The sequence below is a fragment of the Pezoporus flaviventris genome, unplaced genomic scaffold, assembly GCF_033815535.1.
Source record: "Pezoporus flaviventris isolate CSIRO_AGI_PZ_B2104156 unplaced genomic scaffold, CSIRO_AGI_Pfla_v1 ptg000025l, whole genome shotgun sequence".
Classification (NCBI taxonomy): domain Eukaryota; kingdom Metazoa; phylum Chordata; class Aves; order Psittaciformes; family Psittacidae; genus Pezoporus; species Pezoporus flaviventris.
This window is the reverse complement of record NW_026892573.1, coordinates 25,815,611-25,828,123: the sequence shown is the minus strand read 5'-3', so window position 1 is coordinate 25,828,123 and position 12,513 is coordinate 25,815,611. Positions and strand designations below refer to the sequence as shown.

General features: G+C 39.5%; 1 protein-coding gene across 9 annotated transcripts in view; it reads left to right on the top strand.

The window, feature by feature from the left end:
* Nucleotides 1–12,513, top strand: part of FAT3 (FAT atypical cadherin 3) — a 409,717-nt gene that overhangs the window by 326,997 nt on the left and 70,207 nt on the right. For all 9 annotated transcript variants that reach the window (XM_061457910.1, XM_061457907.1, XM_061457909.1 and 6 more), the window contains one exon: nt 2,424–6,497. In XM_061457910.1, the coding sequence (XP_061313894.1) occupies nt 2,424–6,497 (4,074 nt within the window). The remainder of the gene's footprint in view (nt 1–2,423; nt 6,498–12,513) is intronic.

Genomic DNA, 12,513 nt, shown 5'->3' with positions numbered 1-12,513 from the left:
GTTAAGCCAAAGTAATATATATAGAATCTAACAGAAGACCTGAAGAAATTTTTTGTCATTATCCTTTATGTTCTGAGGAAGTAGAGTCCATTAAGCACACCAGGAGGTGAAGTCTTTTACATCTAAAAGTGCTGAACTGAACTTGCACCTTTGTGGTCCTGTAAAGACCTTAGCACTACAAAACAAGTGTTTCCCTTGTGCACTGCATTTGGTTTTACCAGTTATTTCTCAGTATTCTCCAGTGGCTTTTAACTTAGATCAGGGGAAATTTTACACGTGACTATGCAGGACAACACTGTGCCTTACAGAACAGATTCAGAGCAGATCAGATCAGGTTCCTGGTGGAATGCTTTTCAAGACTGTTCCCAGCTTTTTCTTGACACCTTATTACTATTACGGGCTCCAACCCAATTACCTATAGGTGCCACCACAATGTAGAGAGCAACCTGACATGCTAGAAGTATGGCTCCTGTATACTGTTAATAGAATCATGCATGGTGCACACAGAAAATATGGTGATTAGAAAGGATGCTTTAGCTATTAGATAGTCCTTTTTAATCTATATTTTTTTCTCATTTCTAGAGGCTCTCTCTTCCATTACAGCCTGTTTCTGTTTCATCATGAGCTCTCCCTGCAGTGTCAGGCTTCAAACTTCCATTTACTGTGAGCCACACATTCCCCCAGTCTCATTATCCACATGTATTCCAATCCCAGATTCATAAAAATTCAGTCTTCTGCTGCTGTAGTTTCTATGATCCATAAAACCTGCAGTTGAGGATACTGATTTTAACTGCAGCATTCAGATTGTACACAGGCCTTTTATTCAAGGGAATTGCTTACATCACCTTACGTATGAAGGAAACAACTGGTAAAGAAAGCAGCTTTTGTGTAATTTCAGAAGAAATCCCTTAAGAAGAACCAGCTCTGGCCTTACATGAGGCATTCAGTGGCTAAAAATCATTTGCATTAGCATACACTGACAAAATAACTGCAGCAACATTTGTAGTGTCTGTAAATATGGCAGATACTGTGATCTATATGAGAGGCTGTAGCTCTGGCAGAGTCTCAGCTCCTCAGTGAATAGCACAATCTTTGTTTTAGTTAGTAAACTTTACTGATATGAAAGGATGGATATAAATAGAAAAGCATTACCAGTCATATACTGAACTACATGCAGTAGTATGTAGCTTAAGTTAGCCTCCGAGCCCAGAATTTGCAGCGTATAGTGAATTATATCTTAAAAATAGTTTGCATTTAGGTTTCCGTGTATTTGGTATTCCAGTTACGATTGTCACAGTTGGTACGTACAGAGCACAGCACCTGTAACAATTACCATTAAAAGAAATCTCTTGTTTATCAACAGTTACCTGAGTTGTATTTCTCTCCAGGTCATGAACGGATGCTTAACTGTAGATTGGAAGCAGTTCTAGATTTTAAAATGTAAATTACAGTAGCAAGAACACGTTATAATTATTGGAATCACTGTAACTCAATACATGCTGATTGTATTTAGAATCAAATTCAGAGAAAGAGTCTGTATGCTTATACATGCTGTAGATACATGCAGCATCTTATATGTTATGCAGGCACACAAGGAACTAGTAAAATACAGATTGCCTAATAAAGGTGATCTCTAATTTCAGGATAAGGATGCATATCAAAACTTTTGAATCTGTCTTGCTGAAGAAGAGGCTGGCAAAAAGAGTGTAAAGAAAAAAAGACCCCAAACAAGTTCCATGATCCAGACTCACTGTTTTCACCTTTATGCACTCAGTGATATCCCTGTTTTAATGTTATAACAAACACATGACATTTTCTGCTAAATCTCATTCATCCTCCTCAGAGATCATGTGATAAACCTTTGTGCCACAAGATACTTGAATCTTTTTCTATGCTATTTGCTCTGGTTTATTTTTCTAAATGCCACTTTAACCTTCTTATATTCAGTTCTTTGAGTCTTGAACTACTGTAATCTTCTCTACAGTTGCTTAATATCCACTTCAATTAAGAGCCTGAGTTGTTAACCATTTGTCATGTAATTGGCTTGTTAGCCTCTGATCTAGTTTCTTTGCCTTAGGTGTACATGTATTTGACTAATTCCTGTAATTTAGGAATGTTTTTTCCCACTTCAGTAGGAAAAATGTACATGCAGCAGCTGCTCAGATGTTGATATTCAGAATCAAGATACAGATAGCAGCACCTGAGATTCTGAAGTTTTAAACACCTATACCATGTGCTGAGTTACTTGATTTTCAGAAAAGAAGGCTGGAAGGGCCTTGGCCTTGTGTTGGGCTTTTGTTGTCCTTTTCTTTTTTTTTTTCATTAACTGCCTTTGACAAATTGCAACTAATTGCTCCTTGTTCAAAATACCAACAAGTGCATCGTATTTTATTTCTAATTTGCTTCCAATATTTGTGTTTTAGGAAATACAGGAAACACCTTCAAGATTGAACCAGTTTTAGGGATCATCACACTAATGAAGGAGCCAGACTTAACCACAATGGGACAGTTTGTTTTGTCTGTTAAAGTGGCTGATCAAGGTTCTCCACCGCTATCTGCAACAGCAATCGTGCGGATATCTGTGACAATGGCAGATAATTCCCACCCCAAGTTCACTCTCAAAGAATACCAAGCAGAGGTTAATGAAAATGTGGATATCGGTACTTCTGTCATCTCTCTTTCTGCAATCAGTCAGTCCACGTTAGTTTATGAGGTTAAAGATGGGAATGTGGATGGAGTCTTCACTATAAACCCATATTCCGGAGTGATCACCAGTCAAAAGGCCCTTGATTATGAACGTTCTTCTTTCTATCAGCTCATCGTACAGGCAACAAATATGGCAGGCATGGCATCAAATGCCACTGTGAACATTCAGATTGTGGATGAAAATGATAACGCACCAGTTTTTCTCTTCTCTCAGTATTCAGGCAGCATAAGTGAAGCTGCTCCTGTGAATAGCATAGTCCGGAGTGCAAGTAACAGTCCCCTTGTAATACGTGCCACTGATGCTGACAGCAACCAGAATGCTTTGCTTGTCTACCAGATTGTTGAATCTACTGCAAAAAAGTATTTCACTGTAGATTCCAGCACAGGTGCAATCAGAACAATTGCAAATTTAGATCATGAAACAATAGCCCACTTCCACTTCCACGTGCATGTCAGAGACAGTGGGAATCCCCAGCTTACGGCAGAGAGCCCAGTTGAAGTGACCATTGAGGTAACTGATGTTAATGACAACCCACCAGTCTTCAGCCAGGCTGTATTTGAGACAGTCTTGCTCCTGCCCACATATGTTGGTGTTGAGGTTCTCAAAGTCAAGGCTACAGACCCAGATTCAGAGATCCCTCCTGAACTAACATACAGCCTAATTGAAGGCAATGTGGAACATTTTTTAATTGATTCAACCACAGGGGTACTCACCATCAAAAACAATAGTCTCTCCAAAGACCATTACATGCTAATAGTAAGAGTATCTGATGGGAAATTTTACAGCACTGCTATGGTGACAATAATGGTCAAAGAAGCCATGGATAGTGGGCTACATTTCATGCAGAATTTTTATTCCACTTCTATCTCAGAAAACAGTACCAATATCACAAAGGTTGCTGTGGTGAATGCTGTTGGTAACCGCCTCAATGAGCCTTTGAAATACAGTATATTAAACCCAGGCAACAAGTTTAGAATAAAGTCCACCTCAGGAGTCATTCAGACAACTGGCATCCCCTTTGATCGAGAGGAACAAGAGCTATATGAGCTGGTGGTGGAAGCAAGCCGTGAACTGGATCACCTTCGTGTAGCTCGAGTGGTGGTGAGGGTTTACATTGAGGACATAAATGACAATGCCCCGGTGTTCATAGGGCTTCCATACTATGCTGCTGTGCAAGTCGATGCTGAGCCTGGTACCATGATATATAGAGTGACAGCTATTGATAAAGATAAGGGTGAAAATGGTGAGGTGTCATATCTTCTGAAGGAAGACTATGGACATTTTGAAATTGATAGAGAATCTGGTAGTGTCACTTTAAAAGAAGCCTTCAATTCTGATTTGTCTAACATAGAGTATGTGGTTGTCATTCTTGCAAAAGATGGAGGTAACCCGTCATTGTCTGCTTCAGTAGAGCTCCCCATTACTATTGTGAACAAAGCAATGCCTGTATTTGACAAGCCTTTCTATACAGCTTCCGTGAATGAAGATGTAGAAATGCACACACCAATTTTAAGTATAAATGCAACCAGTCCAGAAGGCCAGGGTATAATTTATATAATTGTCGATGGAGATCCCTACAACCAGTTTAATATCGACTTTGATACTGGAGTTCTGAGTGTCATCAGCCCACTGGACTATGAAATAAATTCTCTCTTCAAGCTGATGGTGCGAGCCAGTGATGCCCTCACTGGTGCTCGAGCTGAGGTCACTGTGGACTTGATCATTAATGATGTTAACGATAATCCTCCAGTTTTCGATCAGACAGCTTATAATGCTACTTTGTCTGAAGCATCTTTGATTGGGACTCCTGTACTGCAAGTTGTTGCTACTGATGCTGACTCTGAGAATAACAAAATTGTGCAGTATCAGATAGTCCAGGACACCTTTAACAGCACAGATTATTTCCATATCGACAGCAGCAGCGGCCTAATTCTGACCGCCCGCATGCTGGATCATGAACTCATACAGCAGTGCACCTTGAAAGTCCGAGCAACTGATAATGGGTTCCCACCACTAAGCAGCGAAGTTCTTGTTAGTATCTCAATTACAGATACGAATGACAACCCTCCAGTTTTTAACCAGTTAATATATGAATCGTATGTGAGTGAACTGGCACCTCGGGGTCATTTTGTGACTTGCGTCCAAGCCTCTGATGCTGACAGCTCTGATTTTGACAGACTGGAGTACAGCATTCTATCAGGAAATGATCGGACCAGTTTTATTATGGACAGCAAGAGTGGCATTATCACCCTTTTCAACCATCGCAAACAGAGAATGGAGGCCATGTACAGTTTAAATGTCTCTGTGTCGGATGGGCTGTTCACTAGCACAGCTCAGGTGCACATACAGATCCTTGGGGCCAACCTCTACAGTCCTGTCTTTTCACAGAGTGTTTATGTTGCTGAGGTCAGAGAAAATGCTGCTCCTGGAACTAAGGTAATCCATGTGAAGGCAACAGATGGGGATTCAGGTGTATATGGCCAGATAAGCTACTCCATAATAAACGACTTTGCCAAGGACCGATTTTTAGTTGATAGCAATGGACAGATTATGACAACTGAGAGGTTAGACCGGGAAAACCCACTGGAAAGTGATATTGGTATATTTTTGAGAGCCCTCGATGGAGGTGGCAGGACTACGTTTTGTACTGTGAGAGTCATAGTAGTGGATGAGAATGACAATGCTCCTCAATTTATGACGGTCGAATACAGAGCAAGTGTCAAAGCAGATGTTGGGAAAGGTTACTTGGTGACCCAAGTGCAAGCAGTAGATCCAGATGATGGAGCGAATTCCAGAATTACCTATTCTCTGTATAGTGAAGCCTCTGTTTCAGTAGCTGATCTGCTTGAAATAGATCCAGATAATGGATGGATGGTCACCAAGGGTAGCTTTAACCAGCTGAAAAACACAGTTCTGTCATTCTTTGTCAAAGCAGTTGATGGTGGCATTCCTGTAAAGCATTCCCTCATTCCTGTCTACATCCATGTTTTACCCCCAGAAACTATTTTGCCTTCCTTTTCTCAACCCCAGTATTCTTTTACCATAGCAGAAGACACCCTCATAGGTAGTACCGTTGACATTCTGCATGTGGTGCCTAATCAAGGTGCTTTGTATAGCACAGTTAATGGTGAGCTGACTGAAAACAACAGAGATGGGGTTTTCATCATAGAACAGGACACAGGGCTCATAAAACTGGATAAGAGACTTGACCACGAGACAAATTCTGCTTTTCACTTCAAAGTCGCAGCCACCATTCAATTAGACAGAGTAGACATTGTGTTGACTGTGGATGTGGAGGTTAAGGTGTTGGATGTAAATGACAACAAGCCCATGTTTGAAACCTCTAGCTATGATGCTATAATAATGGAAGGGATGCCTATAGGAACAAAACTCATGCAAGTTAAAGCTGTTGATGCAGACTCAAGTGCCAATGGGCAGGTCACCTATACACTTGCAGTGGAATCGGAGCTGGAGAAGATCACAGAAGCATTCACCATTGATAGCAACAGTGGCTGGATCAGCACATTGAAGGATTTGGACCACGAAAAGGATCCTGCTTTCACCTTTGCAGTGGTGGCCTCAGATCTGGGGGAAGCTTTATCCTTGTCATCAACCACCTTGGTCTCAGTTACTGTGACAGACATAAATGATAACGCACCCATCTTTGAGCACGATGTGTACAGAGGGTCAGTGAAGGAGAGTGACCCTCCAGGGGAAGTCGTGGCTGTTCTTAGCACCTGGGATGAAGACACATCTGATGTCAACCGGCAGGTTAGCTACCATATTACAGGTAAGAAGCCACTTGCATGCTTTCTTCCCAAAACAAGCTTTCCTGAAGAACTGTGCCTGTGTCCAGTTTTAGGTGAACATTTAGCAGGGTTTCAGCTAAATTATCACTGTAAATCAGAGAATTGCATATCTCTCTGATGTATTTCATTTATTTATCTATTTTTAATTTGGACAGAATGTGCAGCAACTTGCAAGGCTAAAAAGAGGGAATGGACGTGAGTGTGTGTCTGTCTATGTCATGTTCTATTTTCCAAGATTAATGATTCATGATTTGCTGCAGTGCAATGTAGTGTGACCCATCAGCCCATCATAATTCATGTTTCAGCTTGGAAACTATCATGACTTAATGTTTCAACCAAAATACCATTACGGGGCTGGGGGGGGAGGAATGAATTTTACATTGGAAGGAGTGGGGGGCAGGGAATGTCATTTCTTATCAGCAGAGATTTTTAGCCATGGAAATAGCGACCCACTTTAGAAGCACTGGTCAGCTGCCATGCATTGCGCCATGCACAAAACAGTTTTGATTACATGACTAACATATTTTTCAAAGTGTGGTAACATTGCTCTTTCCTGTTGTGCTATATTTATTATCATTCTTTTCTCCTAGACTCAGACTGGCTTTTGTGTACGTTATGAGTGATGGGGTGCTGCAGTTATTTTTCTACCTACAGTTTGCATTGTTCAATAGATTTTACTGGGGAACAGTTATGTCACTCCCTTCTACCTGCACAATCCAAGAGCTACTATTAACGACCTAGTAATAACTAGTTTATTGGACAAAGTCACATTTTTTCTGACTGGATAGAATTAGAATTACACAAAACTGCATGTAGGAAGCAGACTATGGGCAAAAAGGACTTAACTAATAGGATGACAGTTTTTATATTTAGCTCTAGAAAACAAGTCTCCTACCCCATTGTTAGCTATCAGATTAGAAATAGCTGTTGGGTGGTGTGTAGGGAGAGGTCAGCAATAGACTGCGTGTGTTCCACATCAGAAGTAGCATCATTTCAAAGCAGCCAAAAATTCATTTTGACTGTTTACTTGAAAGTCTAGGGTCAGTTTAAAGGTTTGCAAAGACAATGTGCTTATAGTATGATGTGTTGTAGGATACTAGAAGTAGAGACAAAAATAGTCTTGTAGATAAAGCACAGGATTTGAAGGCTTTAGGCAAGGTGCATTAGCTGCCGATGCCTCATCCTAGAGATTTTTTAGTATTTGAAGGAGTTTGGGGAGCCCAGAATAGAAAGCACTAAAGGAAATGCAGACCCTTCATGTTCGTAACAAGGTGTACCATGATCATTAGCTGAAGGTAATATTCTTCTCTGTATTCTGAAGTCTTTCAGTCATCTCTTACAATGAATTGTGCTTTTATTTGCCTAATCATGTTTTCTTCACATCCCTGTGCAATTAATTTAGCAAAAGCTGGACTTTTGAATAATAACTGTCACATGTCTCAATAATGATACCTCGTTGTGTACCTTAATTTCTGTCATAGTTCAAAATATGTCAGGTATTTCACTGGTATTTTAATTTCTGAAAACATTAGATGTCAAAGCTCAAAACTTTCTCTAATGCCTTCTGTACAATTGCTAAAGTGTGTGAGCTCAGACATTCCACTGTCTTTGAATATACCCTTTGAATTTGGGGACACAAGGAGAAATTAGGTTCTTTTGATTAAAATGTCAAAACATATTATAGTTTCACTAACGAAATAGTCTATTCACACTTTACCTGAAGTTGAGCTCAGGAACTGCTCTTGAATATTTCATGGAATCAGATTGGGGAGATGATTATTCAAGTGCTGTGGTTTTCTGAAGGCATTTTGTGCCATGGAAATTTCTGTGAATATAATAAATAAACTCAGAGGAAAACCAGGACACTGACAAAAAGGGAGAAGAAAATAAATTATGAGAATGACATCATTCTCATGGTGGATACATAAAAAAGAGCTTTCTGCAAATGCACCTGGAGAAAAGTAGCACGCAGACAGTAGATGGAAAAAATCATCATTTAGGAGATGAAAGAAAGAAACATTCTGGGTCAGGCGTAATCACTGAAGAGTCCTTTGCATTCTTTTGAGAAATACATTTACTGCAGTCTTCTGGTTAACTTTGGAAAGGCATAGATATATTTTGGTGGATAAATACATTCTGGTTTTAACTCTTTCCGTTTAGGATTGGTTTCCATGATTATTGCCAAGTAGTCACCATTTTCAAATCCACCTTCATCTGCATTGGATGGGTGGTGAGGGAGAAATTTGCACTTACCCTTTGTTATTTGTAGTTTGCTAGCAGCTGCAGATGTTCGCAAAGCAAAAGCATTATATATAAATCTTAATAGAAAATCAATAGGAAGTGCAGATGACACAAATGCACTTAGGGAGCACAGTAGTTTTCTTTTGAAGGCTCATTTGAGGTCATTGCCCATATCATTTGAGGCATATTGGCTAAAACCAGGACTCTGCTGATGTTTTGCTGGAATATTCAACCAGTCTAGATCCAGCCACATATTATTGTGCTTTAACAGTGGTAAACTAGGAAAAGACATCAGAAGAATGTCAGTTGCTAAGACTTTGGTACCATAAAGTGTTTTGTGCTCCTCAGTGATGTTAATTAGGCTCCATCAGGCACATAAATCTAGGTACGGACAATAGCGTTTAAGCTTGATTCAGCTGAATACAATGAAGATGATAGTGTGTTTTGGAAGAAAGAACTGGTATTGAACATAGTAGGTTTTTTTGCTGGGTTGATTTTCCTGTATGAATAGAGCAATGTTTTTGTTTATTTTATATCTGAAATCCTGGATTTTTGGAGAAATGGATGTTTCAGTGTTTGGGGAGGACTCGTGGTGTAGGCTGAAGTATAGTGTCTGCAATTTTACGATAGTAGAGCTTAGAGCATTGGGTTTATCCTTTGAGCAGCTCAGTAAACATGCAATATCTGAAACTGGGAGTGGTGGATAAACCTACTGGGTTTATGTAATGCAAATTGGGAATTAAAAGTACTTAAATAAATGCATAAATGTAAGAGAGAAACTAAATTAGTAAGTTAGTAAATATTCAGTTCACCGTCCCGGATCGGGACATTGCAGTGAAAACTGATACTGTTGTCTTCTAGTTTTCAGTTCCCTTTTAGCTGTTATAATTCCCTCTGTGTGTGCTTTAGTAATGATGTGTGTCAGGATTTGTTTATTTTGGATCAGTGTGTCTCTGCATTTCATTTGTATCTGGCTGTTTTCTTTCTTTACTTCAACTTGAGCTTGATTTGGCTTTGTACTATTTGCTGACTAGGGAGGGAGGGCGAGCATTATTTAGACTTGAAGTAACAAAAGATAAAAGATAATGCTGATTCTTTTAGCCTCAAAGCCTTTCTAAAAAGTTACTGGAGTGTTTTTTTTGTAGCCAGCACTTCACTGTTGTGACATTCAAAGCAGAGCATAAGAAAACTGCCAGAAGATTTTAAAGAATCCATTAATACATGGAGTCAGGAGGTTTCCATTTAGAAAAGCTACATTATTCAGAGTGAAAAACTAATTAATTAGAACGCCCCTAGGAAACTGAATCTGCTTACATATATTAGTGAGAAAGTTAATTAATCACTGCAGAATGAGATCTGCGTCAAGACATATGTATAAGTGCTAGAAAATGGTTCCCTGGGCCACAGTGTGGATTTTTTTTGCCTTTCTGGTTTTTTTAAGACTATTTCCTTGATGGTATTTTAGTGTTTACATCTCCTTATTTCTGTTACACTTTATAGTACAACTTCCACCTCTGTCTTTCATTGACAAAGTGTACATCCAGTCCTGAGAAGCAAAAAAATAGAGAGGTAGCACTGATGAATAATGCATGCAGGTAAAACAGTTACACATTTGCTGCTTATTTCACAGGTTTATTGGTCATTCAGATTGATCCTTTTCTAGTGGAGTAAAAGGGTGGAAAAAGAGATCCCAAAGACCCTTTTCTTATACATATTCCCCAAATTCCTATGTATGATTTAAAAGCCATTCCAACAACAACAAAGCAATGGTGATTTTAAAATTGCTCCAAGCTAGTGTTACTGCCAGCTATAAAAGCCACCAGCTGATTTTAATTAGCTTTTACCTTTCCTCTTTTCTTAGCAATGGGATATCCATACCTTGAGTGTATTGCTTCATAGTTACTCGTGACAGTTAAACATTTCCTTTTACAAAAGGACTAATATGCAGGAAAGCACTGATTGATATCACGAAACTAAATAAGAATATTTAAGACCATTTATATTAATGGTTTACGACATTAAACTCACTATGACAAGATTACAGCCTTTCATAAAAGAGAGTTAAGCTTTTTTATGCGGGTGTTGAACTGAATAGAGAGAATTTAATGTCAGTCAGAAGGGCTCTACCTTCTTTGAAGTCACATTAAGATTCAAGTCAGTGGACAGATTCTCACTGCCTTGGACTGTATTCAGATCTGTCCTGTAGTGCACATCAACACAATGTGAAACCCTCTGTAGGAGAAATGTGTGTTTCTATCACACAACGGACTAAACCAAGTTTAACTGAGTCCTCTGATGATTATTGCAGAATGTCATAGAAACCAGTGGGAAAACTCTGATCTGCTTGGTTTTGCGATCAGAAAATAAAGCTATGTTTGAGATACCAGTTTTATGCTTGGTATGATTAGAGGGTCTTTTATAATTAGAATGCATATCTGAACACTTTCCGGAAACTTACTAATCACAATGTGTTTTTTTGACACAGCTACAGATAGCACAAATGGTGACACTTTGCAAGAAAAATTTGCACAGCCTGTCTCAACTGCCTTAGTTTTCATATTAATAGAAAATAGTGCATCTTGTCACTGGTAGCTAGCGAAGAAGGCATAGATTAGCCTCTGACCTCATTTCTGCTTTTTGATGTAGAAAGAATTAGACTTTCTTGCTTGGTTTTTAAGATCAGTTTCAAGTTCAGATCTTTTCTGCCTTTCTGGGTTAGAAGGTCCCTGGGAACTGACAGAATTGTGACAGCAAAAGCAACAACATTGACACCTAATCACTTGACAGCAGAGGAAGCTCAAATAAATCCAGCTTTGGATTTATTTTTAAATACTTATTTACTCAAATATTCAACACAAGTACTAGAAAACAAGGTTAAGAACCTGGTCTTTCCATTGAACTTGAATAGATCCTATGACACATGTCAGAACCCTGAACAAGTTTTTAAGCAAAAGTACGCTAGCATGCCTTACATTCTTGATCTTGTTACAAGAAAGAATAAGCATTCCCTTAATATTTTTATACCATTTTTAAACATGAGAAACATGGAAAGTAATTCTCAGATTGCATTTCTGCATGGGAGAGCATAAGAGAGCTTAATAAGCTGGGGAAAGAGCTGGAAATGGGGTTAGCTGGAATGAAAGTTCACCCAGTGGAGCAGTGTGATGTTTTATTCTCCTAAGTTTCTATAGCACAGTAGTTTGCTATGACTGTAGTGCTAGAAATAATTAAATGTGCAGGTATGTTTTTACAGACCAAGGTAATGTTAGATGCTGGGCACAGAATACTGGGTAGTTGGCTTTACCAGCTTTGGCTGGGGTAGAACTAATTTTCTTCATAGCAGCTGGCATGGGGCAGTGTTTTGGGTTTGCGACCAAAACAGCATTAATTCCATGGGGATGTTTTAGCTATTGCTGAGCAGTGCTTACACAGAGTCAAGGCCTTTCCTGTTCTTCACCCTCCCCACCAGTGAGTAGGTTGGGTGTGCACAAGGAGTTGGGAGTGGACACAGCCAGGACAGCTAACCGCAAAGGGATATCCATATTGTATGACATCATGGGCAGCAATAAAAGCAGGGGAAGAAGGAAGGGAGGGACGTTCGGAGTGAGGGCATTTTGTTTCCCAAGTAACTGTTGCAGGTGGTGGAGCCCTGCTTTCCTGGAGATGGCTGAACACCTGCCTTGAATTTCTCATTTTACTTTGCTTACACGCACGGCTTTTGCTTTACCCATCAAACCAACTTTATCTCAACCAACA